The 23,814-nt window shown below is 39.5% G+C and overlaps 2 protein-coding genes across 6 annotated transcripts; both read right to left on the minus strand.

The window, feature by feature from the left end:
* Window positions 1-1,624: 1,624 nt before the first annotated feature.
* LOC147260499 (leukocyte surface antigen CD53-like) lies at window positions 1,625-10,102 on the minus strand. Of its 2 annotated transcripts, XM_086207105.1 has the most exons (9): window positions 9,978-10,071; window positions 8,918-9,073; window positions 8,750-8,829; window positions 7,074-7,262; window positions 6,295-6,369; window positions 5,435-5,545; window positions 5,170-5,277; window positions 3,904-3,987; window positions 1,625-2,673 (listed from the first exon to the last, which is right to left on the minus strand). In XM_086207105.1, exons 3-9 carry the CDS (start codon window positions 8,810-8,812, stop codon window positions 2,605-2,607), a joined length of 699 nt encoding a protein of 232 aa, XP_086063231.1. In that variant the 5' UTR covers window positions 8,813-8,829; window positions 8,918-9,073; window positions 9,978-10,071; the 3' UTR covers window positions 1,625-2,604. The 2 variants fall into 2 exon arrangements, with proteins under 2 accessions (XP_086063231.1, XP_086063230.1); XM_086207104.1 differs by lacking the exon at window positions 8,918-9,073 and having other exon boundaries at window positions 1,626-2,673; window positions 9,978-10,102.
* A 1,794-nt stretch (window positions 10,103-11,896) lies between these two features.
* lman2lb (lectin, mannose-binding 2-like b) lies at window positions 11,897-23,490 on the minus strand. 4 transcript variants are annotated; one of them, XR_015116604.1, is made up of 10 exons: window positions 23,221-23,490; window positions 22,424-22,542; window positions 22,095-22,212; window positions 20,372-20,454; window positions 20,129-20,149; window positions 19,732-19,893; window positions 17,606-17,720; window positions 17,386-17,508; window positions 15,350-15,671; window positions 11,897-12,604 (listed from the first exon to the last, which is right to left on the minus strand). XR_015116604.1 is itself a non-coding variant. In XM_086207106.1 (9 exons), exons 1-9 carry the CDS (start codon window positions 23,423-23,425, stop codon window positions 15,529-15,531), a joined length of 1,089 nt encoding a protein of 362 aa, XP_086063232.1. In that variant the 5' UTR covers window positions 23,426-23,490; the 3' UTR covers window positions 11,907-15,528. The 4 variants fall into 4 exon arrangements, 2 of the variants coding, with proteins under 2 accessions (XP_086063232.1, XP_086063233.1); XR_015116603.1 differs by having other exon boundaries at window positions 11,905-15,059; XM_086207106.1 differs by having other exon boundaries at window positions 11,907-15,671.
* Between the last annotated feature and the right edge of the window lie 324 nt (window positions 23,491-23,814).

Raw genomic sequence — 23,814 nt, forward strand, 5'->3', positions numbered from 1 at the left:
GTTACTGAATGCTCCTCGTGGCTGATACTGCTGTGCCTCAGTCAACGTAATGCTGATGCGTTTGATCAGCTCACAGGAAGGTGAGTATTATTCTGCATCATCACTGAGCTGGGTCTGGTTGTTGTCTTAGCGATATTTTGTTATAAAAAGGCAGATTTAGTCAGTCATGACTTTTGCATGATTTAATTTTTTGCATTCTTGAGGCATGTAATCCGATTCACTTTTAAGCCTTACTTCTGGACCTGGGACCCGGGCTGGCTCAGTAATGAACCAAGGACCTACTGACTTGACTTCCCATTTTCAAATCATGCAAATGCGAGTGTTGATCAGAGCTGGTTCAGCAGTACCCAAGGGTGTAAAATGCCAGGATGGCACCTGACAGCTCAAATAATAAAAAGGACTCTGTAGAAAGAAAACACATCATTAAAACCTGAAGACAGAACAAAAAGATGGTGCCAGCTTTTGCTTTTATTTCACTTCCGGCTACATGGGAGCCTGCTGAAGAGAAAGAAATACCCAATTTACTCACTTTTATGGACACCTGAGAGGCATTTCTGCAGGTAAGGACTGACGCTAAAACCTGTGAATATTATTGTCTTCATAATCTTGTTTTTGTTTATAGTCACCATATAAAACTGTTAATTCCAGGGTCCATCCACTACTGGGATTTGCACAAGACCTAAAAGAAGCCATTAAGTTAAAAAGTGTTTATTTGTGTCAACTCAACGTGGATGCATGCAGCACTTCTGCATTCGATATATGATGCATATGGGTGTGCATTATTAATCAACATACCTGGAAACATGTCAGTGATTCAACCCTTTTTTCACGTTCTATCATAAGTGCTTTTATTTCTTCTCCCTACAAACTGTCCAAGACGTTTAAAAAGGCTTAGTGATTGGTTCAACAACATCTACGATATTGAATATGTCACTGCGAAACAGTAAGAGGGTGCTTTGAAACATTTAAGAAGAAATCGAAGGAGACATCAATCAAGCCCGACAACTCGTTTCAAGAGGACGATATTAACAGAGATTTCTTGTGGTGCCAGACTGATAAATCTTCAATCCAGCCGCAGGTGCTTATCAGGGCTGCCAGCTCAGAGATGCTTTCAAGTAATCATCGCTTTCATGATCAAACCTTCCACACCGCCATGGCAATAAACCACTAGCTGCCATATGAATCAAAACACGGATCCATTCATGCAAATTGATGGCTTGTATCCTAGGGCCAGTCATGCCTCTGGAACCAATAGGCCATTACCACGAGATGCTATATTTCTTACCAACTCAAGTAAAGATGATGAAATGCACTCTTGCTTTAGTCTTTTAATTATGGAAATGCATCCTTTTTTTTTTTTTTTTTTACTTTTAACACTTTTTTCACACCCTCTGCTCACATTCTGAACTGCTAATGTTAGCATATCAGGGTTTAGCAGCTGACTGCCTGCAGTAAACACATAATTTTGTGAATTTGCAAGTTACATTTTAAAATCCACTGAATAGTATGTCTCCAGTTACAACATTAGAATATCTGCTCTTTCCTCTTTATTGGATTTAGAGAATTTACATATGAATCACTTGCAAAACATGCTAACATGACTTTACAGAACATTTGCACAACACACCAATGAGTACTTTTTCTCAGAGACTTACAAATTTAAAGGGAAAACATTTTCTTTAAAAACAACCATAAAGCATAACTATATATGTTAGCCAAAACAATAATTAAATTATTGTTCAGTGTAACTGGGTTAGCGGTTAAACGTTGCACTGTAACCACAAGCAGGCTAGATGCCAACTTTTCATGTAAAACTGATGGTTTTGTGTTCACATATGAATATACTATGAATATACTAAAATGATCTTCAAAGGCATGATAATTTGATGCATTTGTGTGTCTGCGTGTTGCCTGGCAGTGTAAAGAAGTCCTGCAATGCAACAGCATGCACACATTAGGCACATTAAACAGGTGAGAAAAGGGCTGCGCCACTAGTGAAATATGTGACATTTGCAAGGACCAAGAACTTAACATTCTAACATCCTGAAGTCAACTTCAGTGGCTGAAATTCACATTCTTCACCTCGCCTTTGATTAACCTAGCCTTAAGGGAAAACTGTGTGTCATCAACTTTCTTCTGTCAAAAACAAACCCCAAAGGAAGAATTTCAAATGAGGTCAGTAAGTCGCGTTTAAAACACAGAGGAAAGCAACGGGAGGTTTTTGATCATCAAGTGTGCTGGTTTATTAAGGAGTTTAGAGAAGTTACAACTTTAACAGCCTTCCCTTCCACTTGCTTTAAAATTAACATATAAATTGAGGAGAATCATCTAAATGGACAACACAAATCATAAAAGTTGAATAATAATTATAAGTTCAGTAATGATAACAGGTTAAAACCTAAACATTACATTATTCAGAATGTAAAAGATCTCAAATGTTAGTTGTACAGTCTCTGATCAAATATTCTAATCATTCCCAAAGTCCTGGTGGGTCCAGGGCTAGAATGCCAACCTGTTACAGATAATTTATCAAAAAATTGGTAAAAGGTAATCAAGTGACATTTAGAAAATTACGGTTAGTTTGAGATGCTCTTGAGGCTGTTTTCACAGGTAACCAAGTCCGTGGCGACTGAAGTGACAAAAGATGGAGATGGTGAAACACAGACATGAGAACTGCAAACAAACGAGACATAAAAATACAGTTTAGCTGACACTTGCAAGACATGAAAGAGCAAATATAAAAAGTTACTGTACAAAGTAAAAATGACAAAAATAGAACCCTACATTCTTTAGCCATGCAAAGTGTTACTTGCTAATACAAAGTATTACATTCACTCGGTTACATATTCAATCATGAAAGCTGACCAGTACAACCATAGTCTGATCTACTGGTCTACTTTTCTGAACTGATATATAATGATCATTGATGAGTGTGTATATATCTATATATCTAAATAGATATATACGTGTGTGTGTGTGTGTGTGTGTGCGTGTGTGTGTGTGTGTGTGTGTGTGTGTGTGTGTGTGTGTGTGTGTGTGTGTGAAAAGGAAAAAATGCTGAAAGAATCTAGTTGAAAAAACTTGACAGACTTGTCACTTGTCTTTAGATGGGAGCAGGTGTGAGATGATAGTTTTTTCCTAATCTTTTTAAAGTCTTCTGATATACGGGTAGCACTGGAATATTTGGTAGTATGATGATTAATGAATTATTTTTACAAGGAACATGGCCCAAGAACTTTTTTGCCCTGACTCATTTCCATTTTTTAAAGTCCTGAGTTCATGAGCTTAATCATAATATGCATGCACTACAATAAAGGGAAAAGGAAGCAATGGTCCCTGAGATGATGTAGGAAGCACTTGAGTCATGTTAATAATGTTAAATTAGATTTTTACTGAACCATAAGGGAAAGAAACACCACTCTCTTCGTCAACATGGAGGGATTTTCTTTAGTGATAGCTGACTTAACAGTTCTACTGTGACAGTTTTGTTGACTGAGTCTAATGGCCATTTAAAACCAAAGACTGATGAGACTGAAGGGTTGCAGTGGTGTAAGCCGGCACCTCTCAGCTCAACTCCAGCCAGCCGTGGGTGTCTGAAAATCAGCTTCAGTCCGCAGAGTAACTTGGCAGGTTTGTTACAGACCAGTGCATAGCAAGTAGTTGCAAGTTTTAACCTGTCTCCTCCTGAATATTTCGTCTAAACTGACCATAACACAGCCTAATCAGATCATGTTACAGTATCCTAACATGTCAGTGCAAACACTTCTGAAGGTGATCCTTGATGTCAGCAGTGTACATCTCCTTGAAAAAAAGTTGTCAGCATTTCAATTCTTTGTTGTCTCTGGCATTTCATTCAACACATTGTCACCCATCTTTGGAATAATGAAGCTGAATGTACTGTACCTGTATGATAAACATTGTGACAACGCCTGCACCTGTGCTAAGATAGTTTCCAGCAAACCAGTTCCTCAGTTTCATAAGACAGCCCTGAAACACACAATTGGTGGTTATCCTTTACAGACCGACTTATCTTTGCATATGTGGACTTTCATAACATCTTCCTCTTTATAATTACAAAAATCAGAGTCAGCTGCACATCACACATCACTGTTGACCTTTTTAACTTGGATGTAAACACAAAACCTGGGTGAACATGATAATCATTTATGTAATTTCATTTGTACATTTGTAATGTTTCTAAAGTGTTCATTTTTTCTCTTTTGTAGATGGATAGAGGATAAACATCGCAGGACCCACACTAGAGCCCTGTGGTACAGCCTTTGGTAAGTGGTAGGAATTTAGAATGACTGATATTTCTTATTGTCTCGGCCAATAAGTTAATTACATGTTAAATGAGCTGAAATGGTGCTGTGATGGGCTCTGAAATCAGGCCAATGAGGTCTGAAGACAGAGAGCTGCAGAGGGAATAACTTCTATAGAGAATTAACAGGTGATAAAAGCACGCTTTCACAAAACCAGAGCAGATCAGAGTATATACTATTTCAGCTCAACTTTGGCACTTCCTGTTTGACATGACCATAAATGTGTGTGGACAAGCATGAACAGGAAGTGTTTTTGTGTGTGTGTGTGTGTGTGTGTGTGTGTGTGTGTGTGTGTGTGTGTGTGTGTGTGGTTTTTTTTAGCAAAAGTGGATTTCCTGAGAACATAGCTGATTGTAGAGGATGTTGTAGACTATACCTGACAATGTGCTTAAGAGTTTGTAAACTGACATTTTCTTACTTCGAAGTAATGCAGGAGAGAGACAAAAAAAAACCATATTGAGTGAGCTCAAAACAACTACCTTTTAGTACTTGCAAAGGAAAATACACTTCTTGAGTGAAATATCACATTAATACTACACAGTAAAATAGCATTTTTTTTCCCCTGCAAGACAGGATAAGAGGCAAAATCAGTGGAACTATTTTTGTGTAGGTATGAATGGTGACATTTTTCTCAGATGAAGGCAGTAGACAGTGTAACAGATGTTAATGCTGTTTATTAAATATCAGGAGCCTGGGTTCTACTGTATGCTCACATTTGTGAAGATCTGACGGAAGGATTCATGACTCGGATCGGAAAGTACATCATTTGGAAAAATAAAAGTACACAATGAGCCAGATCAAATTTGGGGACTATGGAGGTCTGTTTGAAAGCCCGGAGTTTACTAACCTCTTTCCAGACGGTGTGGTTTTGGGTGTCACAGGGATCCTCAGTACAACAGGAGATTGGGGTGTTACCCTTCCAGTCTGCCTCTCCGTGAACTCCACAGCACCTAAACTGTACAGAAAAGACAACACTGCATGAGGATGTCTTTATGTGTGTGCCCGAATACTCTGCAAGAGGCTGTGTAAAGAGCATGGGGGTGTCAAGATGATAAATTTGGATTAAGGGAGCTAATGTGAAGTGGAGAAAGCAGGAGTGGTGCATCATTTACCAGGTGCTGGACAGCATCAAAGTCATCTTTAATGGTCCTGTTGCCTTCAGGATCAGAGTGTCTGTATATCTCCAGGCTTTGCTCCAGGTCCTTCTCAAAGTAGGTTTCTATCTGCAGCAGACAGGAAATCTATGTTATCTCCAAGATGCAGAACTGACATATATAAACTGTAATTAATGTTAGCGGTACATCGGGCAGTAGATGCAGACGTATCAAAAGAATTATTAGCTGTTATTTCATTTTTGTTATTTCATTTTTGAGTTGGACACATGCCCAGATCTACTTTCCTGAGCAGGTGCAGTGATTGACGCAGAAGTTACATCATAACTTCATTCAACAAAACAAAATCTTTGTTGACGACTAGAAGAGCCACTGCAGTAACTAATCATGGCCGATTTTGAAAGAGAGGATGAGGAAGATTACTTTTGCACAAGCAAAGATCCTGATCCTGATTTATTTGAACCAGAATGTACACAAAGGGGGAAGTGTTGGCTTCTGAAGCCCAGAGAGCACGACAAGACGTGGGGGTGAGGCAGTGGAAGTCAGTCTGGGGATGTATTACAATTATAAATGTTAAGTACAAGGCTATTTCTATTCATGTAGACAAAGACTATTCTGAAGAGAAATGTATTTCATTGCTAACTGCTAATTTCTAACACAGCTAACTCTCATTGCAGCAAAGCTAACTAGCACTCAGCAGTCGCGTGAAGGTCTTGAGCTCCATAAACCATTAAAGGGACAGTTCATTCCATTTCTTTTTCTTCTTGGCTGTAGTGCTAATTATCTAGAGTATGTTTTGGTAGAAGTTGTCATAGATATCAGGTGTAAAGATGATTGTAGTCATATATGTTGGCTCCCACCTTTCTGCTGTAGACCAGGAACACACAGGCCATGGCCAGCTCCACCAGCATCAGGATGAACAGAAGGATGAAAAACTGGAGTCGGTGAAAATCACAATTCCAACACAAATGAGTTGATTTGATATTTAGAATTTTTTTAGATGATGCTGTGTAATGGATTTTACCCCTTGAGCATCCAAAATTTGGTTCTGTTTGTAGCTGATTTAAAATGTGTTTCGACAAAATAATCTGGTCCTCTTATTCTACCAGCAAAGAACACGATGGCGCTTTATTTTGATGCCCATAAAGTTCAGTAGTAAACTCATTAAACACGTAGATGTTTATTATGCTAGCGCCATTACTCTTGGGGGAATAGTTGCCCGTATTTATTTACTGAGTACTTCTGTTCTAACCGGCACAGTTTTTCTACCATTTACGTCATTGGTTTAATGTGCCAGGACACTAGCAGACCAGTGGGATGATGGTAAATAATTCCATCTGGAGTTGGTAAGCAAAAAGAGGAGAGTGGATGATAGACAACAGTCAGAACTCATAACTGAGTTAAATGGGGGGGGGGGGGGCTTTTTTCAATCTAGAATACACAAACCAAATTTATCTTGTATGTTCAGAAACAATGGCCATGATTACAAGCACCATTACTATGTGCTACGATGAGAAAACATTAGCGTGTTTAAGCAAATGAATTACATTGTTTTGTAATGCAGCACCAGAACTTAAAACAGCAGTCCCATTTAGTACTTCTCTCTGTAAATGTCATGAATATTATTATCAGAACTCACACTGATAAGCAGACAGCGGTTCTCCTTCATGCCACCCAACACACCCAAGAAGCACACACAGGTAACAATGGTACCGGTGACCACCAGCGTGTTGGCCGGGTAGATGGGCCAGAAGGAGGTGACCAGGGAGGCAAACTTGGAGTTCATCGACTGGAATATCCCGAAAGCGACCACAAATGCACCACACAGCTCCAAAACAAAAGAATATTATTCAAGACAGATTATGCATTAGTAAAAAATATGAAGTGATGGACTTTTAACGACTTTTATTCATTTTTCTATACAATTCTACTAACATCTGAATTTCATTTTGATAGCTGCTCATCTGTTTTAGCAAAAGAAGTCGTCAAGTGTAAAAAAAAAAAGACTTGAATCATGACAAAGCTGGTTGAAACCAAGTGATGCCCAGTTTTTAAATACTTACATATTGAAAATGAATTCAAATAAATATTGTTTAATGTCAGAAAGAAAAATCCATTCATTTAAAAGTCTTCCAATAATCAAAAAATAAAAAGCTACAGACAACCATCAAAAAACAATGGTGCTTCTGACATCTCGTGACTAGAGTAAGACTCGAAATTCGGGCTGTGGGCCAAATTTGGCCTACCTAATGGAAGAAATAAACATTAATAAGAATAACAAGCCCATTAATAAATTCATAAAGTATTAAATCATTGTGTAGGCTGTTTTCTTTTGAGGTACACACATGTCTGATCGAGCAGGGATCTTTCTGTGTGGAGTCTGCATGTTCTCCCTGTTCCTGTGTGGGTTCTCTCTGGTACTCCAGCTTCCTTCCACAGTCCAAAGACACATAAGAGGGGACTAGGCTAATTGATCTAAAGTGACTGTGGTTGTGAATGTGAATGGTTGTCTGTCTATATGTGTTGGCCCTGAGATGGACAGGCGGGGGTCAACCCTGCCTCTCACCTGAAGGCTGCTGGGATAGGCTCCAGCCACCCAACAACCCTTAGCAGGAGAAGTGGAAGAAAATGGATGGATGTTTAAGTGCAATAACTATTCTATCTCTTTCATGTGCAATTTCAAATTCACACCACTGTTTTTCACTTTTGATGCAATTGTGTAAATATATATATTTATGTAAATATATACATTTATGTATCGTTTTCTTTCTTTTTAAATATTTCTATTGATTGACCTTGATTATATATATTTAATAACTGTTGCACTATTGTTTGAAAAAATTGCACCAAAAGAGTTGCACTCCAATTTTGTTGTATGCTGTATTATGACAATGAAGGCTCTTGATTTGATTTGATTTGATTTGATTTGATTTGATTTGATTTGATTTGATTTGATTTGATTTGATTTGATTTGATTTGATTTGGATGAATGGCCATATGTCGGATCCCCTAACGTTTATTTTTTAGTTTTTTATAATTTGATCAGGCGGAGTGATATGCACCGGGTAGCTGAAGAGATACAAACTCCAGTGTTATAGTTCATTTGTTTTCTTGGTTTGTGATTGTTTGAAAATTGGCCGGTGTAATTAAGGTTTCCAAAAAGTGTAACATTTATTTAAAAAAATGTGTCAGATCAAATTGTCTTCAGATGGTGTTTGTGTTTTTATCTCAATGCTAATTAAAATAATCCTATTTTTTGTCAGTTTGTACCCAGCATGAATTTGTGTGTGACAGCAGTGTTGCTGAACCACCTACCCAGCAGAGGAAGTTGAGATATATCATCAGAGATTTCAAGCAATTGACACAGGAGCGATTCATCTTTCCTGATCTCAGATCTGCAGGATGAGAAAGTAGCACTTGTTACAGAACTAGAGATGGTAGAAGTGTAAACGTGACCAGAGTAAAACAAGCCAGGCGCCTCACCTCACTGTTTACAGGACATCAGTGTTTGATATGGCAACACTGAGGCATCAGGCACAATGAGCACCTGTGAATTGTCCTGGGTCCAGTTAATCATTGTTACCTGCTGTGTTTATCTTTAGATTAACCATTCTATGAAGTAAGTTTGTCCTTAAATGTCTGTGAAAGTGTTTGGAGAAAGCAGGTTAGTTTTCTTCTCCGCTGAAAGAAGGTAATATATAAATCAACTCAGTTTCTGCTGTAAATTGCCTGAACTCATTTTCATTCTATATATGCTTTATGTTACAAGTGTATACTTGGCTATAAGATACATTTTTCAAATCAATGCCCAAAAAAAAACGATCCTGCCCCCTACTTTTATAAACTGCATATACCATATCCAGTCAGAGATGTTGCAAAAGTTAAAATGTCTGGAACAAAGACTAAATGGTATCGTCATAAGTTAACATCCATAACTGAAACGCACGCGCAGAAGCAGTGTTATGAACAGTAACAGAATTCAGCAGTTCACTTCAGACTCTTTCCTCTGCATGAGGTTGAGCTCATTTAGATGCGATGTGGCATCCATCAAAAAGACTGCACGCTCCATATTTTCATCATCCTGCAGAAAATGAAGGTACTCTTTGAATTCTGCATTTTCCTGCCGTGACACAAATATCCGCAGGTATTTGCTGATAACCCTAAAATCACTCAAGGACCCCATAGGACCCCTCCACTTCTGAGCCACCTCACATTAGTATTAAGGAGCAGGTTATAGACAACAGAGAGACACAGGTACTGATCAAGTACATCGGTGTGGTGCTGCACCGAGGAAGAAAAAAAGAGAGGCATATTTCTTATCCAGTCCACTTGGAATTCTTAATTCTATGTTCTTTCTCTTCCTTTTTTGTTGGAGAACAACATGGTACCAGGGTGATGGCTACCAGTATCACTTTGTGACTTTGACCTTTAAAGCTTTCTTTGTTTTCTACAGGGTTTTTTTTGTACAGTCAGAAATAAAGCTACTAATTTACACAAATACTCATAAAGTATATTCAAAATAATCCAATATTTAAGGGCTTACCTTTCCTAGGCTGATGACAGGTGCAGCAAGCAGTGCTTTGGTGCTGGTCTCAACATTCCTCAACCAGCGCCAACTGATGACAAACAGGTATGAGGGGGAGAGAGACACCCAGGGCCTCTTGCTTCGTGCTGGAACGAAGAAATATCGACATGGGAGGAGCATCCGGGCTTACCCGAAACTTACCACGCTTTTTTCTACTTTGACTCTCATGTCATTGTCAGCAGAAAATAAATAGAACACATGCTGGAATCTTAATAGTTTAGATGTTGCTGTTGTTTTGCTTCGAAGAAATATTTCCATCCACATTACTAGGGTTGCCTTTGTGTTGAAGGTACTGAGCATCCCAGGGTATATTAGGGTTACTTGTTGCGACACAACGGTGGTTGTTGACTCATTAAATCAACTCAGCTTTTCTCCATCCATTCGTGAGCGTGTTCTCCTGGTGTTGTTGGAAGAGCACCAATTGTAAAATGGAAAGGAAGATAACTGCATATCACACTGCATATAGAATGAAAGTTCTACTCCTCTTCATTTATCTGACAGGTGAAAGGCCAGACCAAAGTCAGTGACCTTTAATTTTGATACTCTGGGGCTTCAAATCTGCATGGACAATCTGATGGCTCTTGAGAAAATGTGAGGCTGTTGCAAGCTGAAATCATGAAGCTATCAAAAATTTACGAGACTATCATCTTTCCAGGGCGGCACAGTGGTTCACTGTCGCCTCACAGGAAGAAGGTTCCGGGTTCGAGACCCGGCTGGGGCACGGGATCTTTCTGTGTGGAGTTTGCATGTTCTCTCTGTGCCTGTGTGGGTTCTCAGGCTTCTTCCTACAGTCCAAAGACATGAGAGTGGGGACGAGGCTGATTGGATTCTTTCCACGATCATCTTTCCACGTTGGAAAATGCACAGTATGCTCTGCAAATAACTACGACTAAATGTAATAACAGTTTTCGATCAGTAAATGCAAATGAACTGAGATGGGGCAGTCACAAACATGAACATTTAGTTTCAGCGTTGGAGATTTCAAATGAAAACTTTTGATAATCTATTTTTCCACCTTAGATGCTAAATTAATCTAAAAACTTTGGAAACAAACCTGTTGCAGAATGGGGCTAATCTCCTGACGTCTAAGAGCCTGGTGCCTCATCTTGAACTTAAACAAAATCATGTCTCTGAAACTCAACACAAAACGACCCCTCAAACACGAATGAGCCGTTCCACTTGAAAATATTAAAATCATCTGAGTTATGCCTCTTCGTGAATCTCAGCTTCTTCTCCCCTGGAACAATTAAAAAAAACTGTTTATGGGAATGCAGTTGATTTTTGAAGCAATTTGTGTGAAACTCTGCTAAATATGATTTGTGTTCACTTCTTCCTTTGCCTCCATAATTTGGCCAAGGTAACAGATACTTTTCACACTGCCAAGTTCATCTTTGTCCACTTTAAAACATTCAGTATCATCGCCCAAAGATCCAGACCCCATTTTTGACCGTGTAGAATGAGAAGTCAGTCATGATAATGTCTCCCAGTCTGAACCCAGCACTGAGTTCTCCCATGATAAAATATTCTGAGGGAAACAGAAAATATTGCACAACATATAAATATAACATCAGAAACATACAACTTCCTGCAATCTGATAGTACAGAAAGCCCCTTGAATTACCTTGCTGGCCCCCTAATCTGCTACAAAGAAAACGTCCTTGATCCTGTCTGAGACAGAGCGATACAAGATACATACATCAACTTGGAAGATTATTCTTTCTTGGTTTCTTTCTTTATTGAACAATTGCACACCAACAAGTCATTTCTTTTTGAAAAAGCCTTGTGTTGAGAGAGGACTGACAACCCTCATTTGAGAAATTTTCTATCAGTCGGGAATAAGCCCCCAAGCTACAGGGGGGTTGAGGTGCTGCTGATAACACACACAAAGAACATCCACAAAGACGAAAAACATGGGTCACCACATGATAAGATCACCATAGAAACATTTATTAACAAAAAAAAAAAATCAGACAGGAGTATGACTTTTTTTTTTCACGAGTTGGCAGATTTAAAAGGAAAATAATCTGCTTTACATTTATTATAAATCAAGTACAGAGTTCATTGTGCTCGTAATCATAACAACAAATAGCTTGACAAACAGTATGAGAGTGACATAAGTGCGTATCATGACATTCTGAGGAACACACACTCAACACAGGACCAGAATAGTAAAACTAAACATGACCAAAGGTTGGGTTTAATCATGGTTTATAAAAGCCATGCAAATCAAAATGAAATCTCCAAGTATACACAATAAACCTGAATGAAACCTACATTTGCAACAAAAATGTGAACAAGAGTTATTTGATCATGTTTTAAATGATTTAGCCCCAAAACTATGGCATAAATGTCAGGTAAAACATGTTTTTATTGTCATGTGATTTTCCTGGATTCACCATCACAGCACAGAAACCAGTCGAAAGTTGTGCTGCATCGGTGCCCAGCTGGGGGCAGCACAGCATCGCCAACGCTTGATAAAACTCCACTCATACTGATGAGGGGGTGTGTCTCTGGTGAGCCCCGCCCCTGGCTGTAACATTATATGCTGCACCTACTTAGCATTTGCAGGTCAGTGCTGCTCCCTGCTGAACAACACAGAAATAAAAACACACCTTTAGCTTTTATTCTGGCATTTTAAATCTTCCATAAATTCTTCGGCTGTACTTGTGCTACTTGAGTATATGTTAGATAATTTCATTGAAATCAGAGTCCACCTGCCAAAAGGCTTGTGAATGTTCACATATTAGCAGAGAAGCTATTCCACCAGACAACTGATGCGTTGACCAGTAGCCAGTGTTAATTTCATACCCTGATTGTCTTGATCTTTTCCTTAGGTCAGGTTTGTAAACTTAACATCCTCTCCAGTGCATTATCAGCTAGAAAGACTTCTTTTGTGCAGAGTTTTATTGTGCTCTGATACATGAGTTTAGAATGGGAAGTAAAAAAAAAACACCAATGTGTGTTATTTATCTTTTTTGGACTACCACACTCTGATGGGGGGAGGCAGGACAAGAGATGCATTGACACATTTTTACCTTTTACGAAAAACCTTTTCTGTACCTCCCAGTATTAATACTTGAACTTGCATATCGTGGCCGATACAGAGAACTGATCTGATGTCCTAGAACTTTGATTTATCATAAATCAATTCTTCTCCTCCATTCCAGAGCAGTAGTTGCCAGGAGAAGCACAGCACATCTTCTTGTTAAGCCTACTTTCTTTTAGAGCGGAGAAGAAAAAAATGGATTTCCTGTATGTAATATAAGTCAGAGATAACTGGGTAACTGGTAAGTATCAGGGATCTGTTTCAGAGCTAATAAATTCCATTGTATTGGGTTGGCATGTGAACTCCAATTCCCAATACTACATTTTTTTGCCAGTATGGGAAGCTTTTCCAGTAAAGGTACCAGAACAAGAAAGTACATGTGGGTATCAGGAAATCTTCCAGCTTTGCTCACACTGGTTCACTCAGAGTAAGAGAACAGTGACACCGTTCATGTTCTTTGAAACACTTTTGTTTTTCCTGCTAGACAAGTCCAAATGCCAGACGTGAAGAAGGCCAACTGGTGTAATCCCTCATGGTCACTGGTGGCGGTGATGCAACTGCAGCACAGCCATGTTCTCCTCACATTTGCAGATCATTTATCATTATTTGATGTTATTATTATTGTGGTTACACACACCTCGTGGCTGCTTGTTCCTTTGAATCATTGTTCTCAACATAATACAGTCTCAATTGTTCCTGAGTAAAGAAACTCTTTCTCTAAAAGTCACATTAACCCACCAGAAAAAGCGTTTTTACCACCTGTGCGTAAAGACAAACTCAGAAACAAATGAAAAGCATTGATGAATTCTAGATTTGTCTCCTAAATACCACCCTTTATATAAGCTCATGGGTGGTTACAGTACTCCAGAATTGAGGGCACCCTCTGGTGACACTAACCCCAGGGAGCGAGGACAGCACTCTGCGCCTGCTAGACATGAGCGCGAATCAACTCCGTTCACAGAGCCACATCCAGAGAACCCAGGATGCACTGCAGTTCTTTGTAAAGGCCTGACACTATTTTTCTATTTGTTTGAACACACAATTGCCTACACAATGCTGTACATTCACAATTCAATTTACAGATACTAGAACAGAAGTCTGAGGGGGTGGTCAGCAGCATTAAGGACTCTTGTTAACTTTGTTTGAGTTGAGTTTTATGATGTGATTTAATTTGCATGACTACTCTGAGCTTCAAATAGAATTTTATTAATATATTCTGCTCATATACGTATATCTATTAAAAATATTTAGTTCCTAATTCACTTATTATTTTTGTTTATTTTCCTGGTCATTGTGGATGTTGTACCTCCTTATTAATTTCTCTCAAATGTCCATGCTAATGGAAGTTTAAAAAAAAAATACACACTACATCTATTATTAACTGATACTTTTCTGTTTCTATAGGATATATTTCTTGTGTATGAGCTCAAAAAAAGACAGCTGAACACCGCCTCCAGAAATATCTGCATATGTAAAGGGCCTTAGTGGGCAAGATCCAATCAGATAGGAGCCCTCAGCTTATTGATGATCAACATGGAAACATTTGAGAACCACCAGTCTAAGGCAACATGAAAACTACTCACAACATAAAACAGAGAGGGGGTTCTACTAGCAGTTCTCTGAGGACATTCATGTAAACTGCTACTGAAACCTGGTGTACATCAGCATCTAACAGGTTTTGGACAGAGATTTACATCAGCTGCTCCCATTAGAAAACTGCTTGTCCAATCAATCAAAATTAAGCCAACGAGTCTGAGGTCTAACAAAAACACATAAGAGGGGTGCTCAAACCTGCAGTAAGGATGGAACTCACAGTAAGAACGTCAGTATCCAGCTATACACTCACATCACAGTTACTTTTTTCTCTACCCTTTCAGCTGGAAGCTAACCGCTATCTGCACTCAAAGAGCCCGGCAGCTGTACCACCATGAAAAGGTGATTGGTTCGGTGCAGCAACGATCCAACGATTGGCTGGTCTTCACAGTGTCTGCCCTCTGGTGGCACCAAGTGGTAGAAGGAGATAACTACATTATTGAACTCACAAACCCTGTCATATTATCAAACTACACAGCATCAGCGATTTTGGGATTGATTCTGAAGTTGTTTTTTTTTTATTGTTGTGGAGGTGGAGAAGTGACCTCATGACGCTAAAGCGTCTCGTCTGTACCGAGACGCTGTAGCGTCAAACAATGAGCGTGTTTTAATACAATAATTCTTTTGTAGCAGCTTTGTCTCATCTATCTTTAATAGGATGTACAATAGGAAGGTTGCAGAGCTGGCTCACCTGGTCATAATCTCTTCCTCTGTCCGTTTGGGTTTGCTCTCTCAGCTTCACCCTCATGATGCTGGTTAGTCACTTCACTTGATTGTACTCTAAAGCTGTAGGAGTCTTTGTGTTGTTGTGATGTATGATAGTCTTGAAACCTACAGTCTTGAAACCTAGTATGGCCCAACGATCTTTCATCAATAGAAGCGTTTGCGTCTGTTTTCCTTCCAGCGACCATAAAACATCAGTCCAATCACTGCCAACACGCTCAGGCCGAGGATGGAGAACAGGAGGGTGAAGAAGAACTGGACCCCACTCATCTTATCCTCCTCGATTTCAACTGCAAAGAAAAAGCACGAGATTATCACACATGTATGACTGCGTCTTCACCAACCAAAAATCAGACTTGATATATCTCCATATATCTCATTAATGCCTTTTTGAAACAGGAACATATTTATACCTTCAGTTTTTAACAAGAAACCTTCCTTCATGGACTCCTGAATTTCAAAACATCAAAACACAAGGAACAGATTTTTTTTCTCAATATCATTAATTGAAACACGCAATAATTTTTGTCTTTTTTTGCGAAGCATGAAAATAAGCTATGAAACAGGCAATCATCAGCTTTCCACTGGTGAACCTTTTAGTAAATACTTGCTTCGACACATACAGCAGTTCCAGAGCAACGCTGTCATTCATTGGGAGCGACAGTATGTTGTCCACCTGGTGAATGGACGTCACTCTTTTAATGTGTCTCCTGAAGCTGAGCACACACTGCAGGAGTTTGAAATTCCTCATCAGCTAGGATTCTGCTTGCATTGCACATTTAGTAGAATCTCCAGTGACGTTCTTTCCTTGAATCTTAAACATGCACACGTTACAAGGTGTGACAATAACAACACGACTAAACACTGACGGAGCAGTGCACCGCCTCACGTCATTGTCTCAAGTGATCTCATGAGGAGGCAGACGTAAACAAAAGAGACATGAATGTGGTCCAACAAGTAACGAAAAAGGAAGAAAAAAGCAGAGGGCCAAACGGGTCTGGGTGTAAAATACATTCTGGGAGGTGCAGCAGAAGCATGTAAGTGGAAACCCCCCTTAAGTCCTGTAAACTCATGCGGGGCCGCATCGTGTGAAACTGTGTGAAATCATCGATGCGAGCAAAGCTTCTCTCCTCATACAGAGTAATTTGATACATTAAAAAAAATGATTTTAAGTGGTACTGTTATGCTATATTTTAACAAAAAGCCTCAACAGCAATGAGAACATCCACAGGTGTGGCCTTTTCAGAAATGTCTGGGGTGTGGTCTTTAAAACGTAGACTAAATAAAAGTCCAGTCATCTAAGAGGTGCAAATGTCGACAGTTTTCATCAACTCTGCTGAAGTACACCATGTGATTGGAGTGAAACCTTTAGAATGACAGAGAGGGGAGACTGTGGCCAAATTCTAATGTTAAAAATGTCACTACTAAGCAACAATAAGAAAAATAGCAATGGAGTTAAATATTTATGTGAAAACCATACATTTGCAATATCAGATTATATCCATAAAGCCTGGAATAGAAGGGAACATGTATGCATGCATAGTGGATGGACCATAACAACCTGCTTTCATTCCTAAGCTTCAGCATGTTATTAAATGGTATGAATTATAAGTTATTTCTATGGTATATTACAACACTTTGTCTAGTCGACAACATCCAAGTCTGTCTTCCCTCTACTCTCTCCTATTTCTTCTTTTCTCTCTCTCTTTCTTGCCCTCCCTTACTCTCTATTTTTGTTTTCTTTATTTGAATAGTTTGTGCTACCAAACTGTTGGATTGGAGTTATGAACAGTATGTTGTATTATCACTATTTGTATCAGTATGTTGGCACTGGAAAGTGTTTCTTTGAAAAGGTGTCTGAATAATCCCCTAAGGTATGTGCTATGCTGTGGCAGCCAGACACGAACATCAAATGATCATTCATTCATGCACAGAGCTCAAATAACCATGTAGACTTCAGAGAGAGGACAGAGAGTTGAGACAAGAGGTCCATGCTGCCAATACCTCTGAATGGTTCCATGTTGTCAACTCTAGGGATGTGGATGTCCTCTTCTTCCTCCTCCTCTTCCTCTGGACTCCTCTGTACCGTCAACTGGTACAACTTCATGGAGATGACGTCATGGTTATCTGCAACGATGTGCACAAGTCAGTGATGAAGACTTCACACACACTTCCTGCAAACTTCTAATGCCGAATCGGCAGTTTCCTTTCTCTGATGTCATACCCGACAAGTCTCCAGTAGCAGACGAGGCACCAAAGAAGTAGCCAGTAGGTATCCGCACTCCCGAGACTTCAGCACACTCTCGCCAGTCCTGCTTACCATCCACATCCACCATGAGCTGGAGGGGAGAGGAAGAATCACTCGGGGAAGTAAAGTGGTAATAACAGGTCAAGAGTGACAGAGTGTTTATGGAAAAGCTTCATTGTGTCATCCCACCAATCTCAAATGGATAAATAAATGTAGGCACTCGACACCCACAAGCCTGGATGACTGGGAGCAGATAAATACAGATTTATAAAGTTATTACTAACATCTATAACTGCAGTCTTCTGCTGGATTAGGTTTGCCAATATGCTTGTTTGGTGGGATAATTCCATGAGTTACTTTCATAAATAGAAAAGCAAGGAAAGGCCTGATTCTATGAGGACCTGGCAGGGACATGGAGAGGGAGAAGCTAAATGGTTGAAAATAAATAAAGTGGACTTTGGCAAGATCCTGCAAAGGATTTGCAAGGTCTCACAAAACCTGACTGAACAAAATAAAATTTTAAGAATGTAATTTTTGCTGGATCTTGCCAAACCTTTTTGGCAGGAAGGTGGAGCAGATCATGTAGCTCAGGGATTCCCTAAGTGCATGCACCCTCAGGGGTGCGTGAGCTGCCACCAGGGGGAGATGAAAAATGTAATGGCAGTCTGGTGAAATATTACACAATTACAGTGATGTTTTTTTAAGTGAGATTTTTCCATACATTAAAAGACATGAACAATAAAAAATTTCCTTTGTAATCCCTTTTATTTTAAATTTAAAAAAAAATCTATAATTTATTAGTTTTTGATAGAAATGTAGAGGAAGAGAGCTGCTGTCTTCTTCTACCATGCACTGCTATCTTCGAATATGCGCGTCAGCTCGTTTCATTCATTTCTTCAAAAATGCTTGACTGGCTGAAATATGGGAAACTGTCAAGTGGGACGTCGCATGACAAAGTTGAGAGTCAAGATGTCAAGCTTAAACTGTCTTCCATGGCGTCAAACTTCGGAGAGTTTTGTGCCAGGATGCAAACCGACCGGTCGCAAGTATTTGTCGGTATTGATATTATTGCTACAAATATAGACCTACTAGAAATACTAACACATCTTCCTCCCCACCCCCCCTACATCTCTCTCTCGCTGCAGGCCGAGCGACTTTTGCGCTGCACCTGCAGATGGATCTACCCTCTTTTAATTTATTTTATATTTCTGAGCCTATGCTTTGTTACGTAATTATGTTATGGATTGTTTGTAATTTTATTTCTGCACTTGGAAAGTTTCAGACTGATCTCTTTTTAAATAGGCCTGTTGCTGCAATTTTTCTTTCACGCGGCTGAAAATAACAGTGCTTTCTGTTAATGATTATATTGAAACTTTGTTGCTGTTGCGTGCTCTGATAATTTGACATATAAAACATCAATTTTTAGCCTAAATGGCAATAAAACAAAGCTTTGGTGCATTTTTTTTCCCCTTCTTTTTGGAGGGGGAATCGGGGGTGCACCAACCCCGTTGGGACGTAGAAGGGGGTGCGCAGGAAAAAAGTTTGGGAACCGCTGATGTAGCTGCTTGCCACCACTTCGGATTGTCTTTGGCAATTACTGCAGCTTTTGTGGGGCAGTGTACATTAGGGTAGGGAATAGAATCTTGTCATAAAGAAAACACAAATGCTCCCTTTTCTCCTGGCCTGTGTTTGATTGACAGCAACTGTTGGGCTGCCAAAACACTGGTGTTTCATATCATAGAAGTGAGACAAACTAGACCAACTGCTGTAGCTTCAATTTTCCAAGCTCAGCTGACATGTATCTGTTTTCTCTTACAATCCCTGATATATCTGTCGATTAAATCAATCCAAGCAGAAAGTGGAAATGGAGCAATTGCAGGGAAAAAAAAACTACTCATATGAGGTTCATACCAAAGCAAATGCAAAAACCTAATCTCATCCAAAGATGCTACCACGACAGCACCTAGAGGAAATATTAAAAATGTGTTGAATCTTAAAGAACTTCCATAACGACAAGACATAAGGTCTTTGACATGACTGAAGAGAAAAGCAAGCCTGCAAATCAACTGTGTGAGTCCTACATTAAAGAAGGAGTTTCATACCGTCAGTCTGTTTTTGGAGTATCTGACAAGGAGAAACGTGTCATGGATTGCGTTGCGTGTCATAGCGGTGCAGCCTCCGAGCTCAGTGAATCGGCCATCCTGATCGTGGTTATATGACAGAGTCCCATTCCCCAGCATCATGGACACATAAGGGAAAGTCCTCTGCAAGGAAAGTAGGGGGGTGTTTAGCTTAACACAGTGTCTCCATCTGCAGAGCTACAAATACACTCAGTCATGCTGTGATAATGGATGAAGCATCACAATGGTGCAATGCAACGCACTGATGAATCACCGCAGATACATGCAATGATGTGACTGATGGCGGTGAAGATCTGGAGATGAGTGCTGGTGATTCAGTGGCTTGAGTCATGGAATAGAGAGACGTTTCTGATGCTACCTGAGTGCCAGCTTGGCTCTTCTGCACATTCAAAGGGGATGCAGAGAAAGAAATATGACATTTTTGAGATCAGCACAGTGTCAACCGTGTATGTTACACAGTTTACGAGATTTCATTACAGGGCCAAGGTGTTAATACAGAGCGTACACATCCGCTTTTGCCAGGAATTCAATCAGGACTGGTGAGGACAGCAGCAGGAGTCTAAGCTTGACAAGTGAAGAACAGGAGCAACCAGTCACTCACGTCACGGTTCTTATCAGCATTTGGGTACGTGTCCACAAAGATTCCAAGTCCAGTAAATTGGTTCACGCTGCCGAACACGGGACCTGGACACAGAGAGATGGCTTAGGGTGAATTTCACGACAAAAGAAAAGCGCACGATGTTCCAGCTGAAACGTTCAAATGTGAAGAAAGACTGAGGCCCATGCATGCAAGATTTGGAAAGGGGGATAGTTAAATAATAATGATTTTAACTAAAAAAAAAGGTTTATCAACCATGTGACCACCATTAAAGGATGGGTATTATTTCAAATATTAGGGGGGATCAGAAAGTAGCAAATATATTTCATTATCCATGCATTTGTCAGTTTTTTAGATTTATTTTTAAGTCGAGGGTATATTTTTCTGTTTGAACTCAGACAGAGTGGTAACCACCCAAACAGAACCTGACCAGCCTTTTAATGTCTGAGCCTGACCTGAGACTGGTGCGGTTAACGTGCAGCTTGTGTCACCCTGTTGTTGTGGTATAGCCTCACAAGAGCGAACTGGACTAAACTTCCATTCACTTTAAATCATGGCCAACAATTGTCAACACAAAGATATTCAGTCATCTAAAACTTAAGGCACAAGAAAAGACCCACACCTAAGAAGCCAGAATCAGAGACATTTTAAATGTTTTCTTTAAAAAAAAAAAAATTCAACACTTAAGCGAGTCATTTCTGCAGCTTCAGTGTTTAGTGTTTGTCCCTTTAAAAAACATATTGACTGGGTGCAGAGATGGGAAGCAAGCACTTCTAACACTTTGGCCAGCAACAAAATTCAATCATTCAACTATTTATCGATGACTAAAGGAGCAACTGCTACTCTTAATGACGGTTGACTTTGTAAAAGAGGATGGGGAGGGTTACTTCTGTGACAGCCTTTCACACAGACTTTTAGCTAGGTTTTAATGTTGGCTCATCAGGTACCACTTTAAGGAATTTGTCTTATAATTATTCACTTTTATCAAGAAAAACACCTTTAACATGATTCCTTTTTAGCACGTTACCTTCCCATCTTGTATGTTTTCACTGAATGTTTCTAACTTGTGTTTTTATTAATGTGATATCTTATCATCTTATACATTTTGTTGTATATGACTTGAATGAACTTACTTTATTTCCAAGTACATCCAAGTTTGGTTTTGTCGTATGAAATGTGAAATAGAAATAAACTGGAAATTTTCAATTCTTGTAACAGAAGTGTAAAACGTGCTCTACTTCTTCAGTAATCATAGAAATCCTGAAATTCAATAACAGCAAATGTAAAAAGCTGAGAACCAATTTTACCCATAGTGCAATTCAACTCCACTACAAGGTGAATTATTCAAGAGGTGGCTAAAGTAGCGCCGGGTTTTATGCAGCTCCCAGTCTGTGTTTTCAGCGCCACCAGTATTCTGAAACTTGATACGTTGATACATGCATACTAACTTGTTTCTTTTGTTAATTAGCCTAATTTCATTATATTTGATCATGTTTTGCTCATCTATAACATTTGCTTGTTATATAGCTTATCTTATTTTATGTTTGTATAGTAATGGGGGGTGGGGGATTCTGGAGTTCTTAAATGTCTTCTCTGTATGAATAAAACTTGAACACTGATGGTGAATTTAAGCACTTAGATGAGCCAAGGATACGTCTGATCCTTCGTTAATGTAGCATTCCGTTCTATTCCGTGAATGAGGTATGACATCTGGTGTGTAACTTACCATTCTGCATGCGATCTTTAGTTAACCAAATGGCAAGACCGTCCCCATTCAGATTCTTCTTTCCCTGGCCGTGGATTTTAAAGTGTACCTTGAGCTCCCAATCCTTCAAGACTAGAGGCTAAAGAACAGAAGAGGACAAGCAGGTTATTCTTGTGGTGTGGTATGAGTGATTGCATTTGTCATAGTAACAAGCTCTACATTTGAAGCAGGTTGAACTTGTCTTTTTTTTTTTTTTACAGTTACAACAGATATAATTGTCGAGAGGTGAAGGATGATTTGAAATGATTTAACTGTGTCAGGGATTTTGGAGTCGGCCGTAACAGACTTACAATTCGGCTCCATACTGCCCCTTGTCTGCTCTGCAGGTCTGGAGTGAGTCTCACATAGTCAAGAGTAACCATGGCAGTACCCATCAGGTCCCACGATGAAGTACTAGAAAACCCCAAACCTGCAAAGAAGGCATCATGTTGGTGGGATTCCTCAAGCCTGTTTAAGAAAATGTTTGGATGCTTTAATTCCAAAACTGCAGTCAAACATTTGCACTTTTTCTGTATTACCCCACCCCCTAAAAAAGAAGGGGAAAAAAATTAGATAAAACACAAATGGGTGGCTGTGTTTATCCAGGGAAGCAGATGGACAATCACTAGTACAATGTTAGATTTAAGTGGTAATATCTTTGTTGCCACTGAACGCCTCACAGCTTAAGAGATCAGCGGCTGTTGCCAGTTAACTGTAAATAATACCAATTAGTGTGTAAGGGGAACAAGAGCACGACGGTATAAATAACTGCTGCATTTAAGATTCTATACTCCACACAATAGGGTTCCCTGCCTGCTGGATGACGTTATACATTTGTGGTGTATTGTTCAGTTTTTGTCTGGTATTTGTCGGTTCTTTCCCGTTTTGTGACATTGTTAGCCGAGATGAGTCACCTCAAACGACCGAACAGGACAAAGTTCCTTCAGTTAATTATTAGTCGGGTCAACTAATACAGCATTAACTTTTCTTGAAGTGAGCCAAAAATGAACACATATGTAACGTGAAAACAGCTGCTACTGTTGGTAAAGCAGCTTAGTTTCGCTCAAACACACCTCTTAGCTAACACCTCACTTGACAGCAAACTCACCCCGATAAGGCTTTACTAGAGAGTATTCTCGCTTCAGAAACTCCTCCATGAAGTCCTGGTCTTCCGCTGTCGACGGGCCAATTAAACCCCAAAGGACGGCAAATAAACATATTAATTTGCCGATGTTTTTTAAACGAAACATCGAATATAAATGACAGATACTTCTAAATCGAACCAGATTTGAGTTGGTAACAGCGGCATCCATCTTTACTCTCCCGACTCCACGCTAGTCAGGTGGTTTCCAGAAAACAAACTACAGCTTCCGGTCTGTCCTCCACCTTGGGCGCTCCCCTCTTTCGCTTCTCAAGAGACGCTAGTTCCGGTATAGGCTTGTCAACAACCACTAGATGGCGATATGTTAGCGCTGTTGCAATATGGCCAGAAGGTGTTTATTGGGTCTGTGCCTTGTCGAATTAGATTTACTGATCGCTTCAGGATACAATGCTCTCTTTACAACTCCGCAAAAGATCAGTTAAACCAAATTACAAATGTATTCACAACACCAGCAGTTGTAATAATTAATGGAACTTTAAAAATAATGATTTTTTTTTTTAAACAAAGATATAGTCATTATGACAAGAGGTGAGTGGGGAT

Source organism: Aulostomus chinensis, chromosome 6 (genome assembly GCF_037954235.1).
Source record: "Aulostomus chinensis isolate RoL2024-O1b breed Wild chromosome 6, RoL_Achi_v1.0, whole genome shotgun sequence".
NCBI classification, from domain to species: Eukaryota; Metazoa; Chordata; class Actinopteri; order Syngnathiformes; family Aulostomidae; genus Aulostomus; species Aulostomus chinensis.

Excerpts from the sequence above, each read along its gene's own strand:
- LOC147260499 (XM_086207105.1), bottom strand. The coding sequence starts at position 8,812 with ATGAATCGCTCCTGTGTCAATTGCTTGAAATCTCTGATGATATATCTC. Across the intron at positions 5,546-6,294 it reads TCCTGGTCTACAGCAGAAAG|ATAGAAACCTACTTTGAGAA; the intron begins GTGGGAGCCAAC and ends TGTCTGCTGCAG. Across the intron at positions 3,988-5,169 it reads ACCACACCGTCTGGAAAGAG|GGCTGTCTTATGAAACTGAG; the intron begins GTTAGTAAACTC and ends TGTGTGTTTCAG.
- lman2lb (XM_086207106.1), bottom strand. The coding sequence starts at position 23,425 with ATGGATGCCGCTGTTACCAACTCAAATCTGGTTCGATTTAGAAGTATC. Across the intron at positions 20,455-22,094 it reads TAAAGATCGCATGCAGAATG|GTCCCGTGTTCGGCAGCGTG; the intron begins GTAAGTTACACA and ends CTCTGTGTCCAG. Across the intron at positions 17,721-19,731 it reads ACTCCAAAAACAGACTGACG|CTCATGGTGGATGTGGATGG; the intron begins GTATGAAACTCC and ends TCTCCCCTCCAG.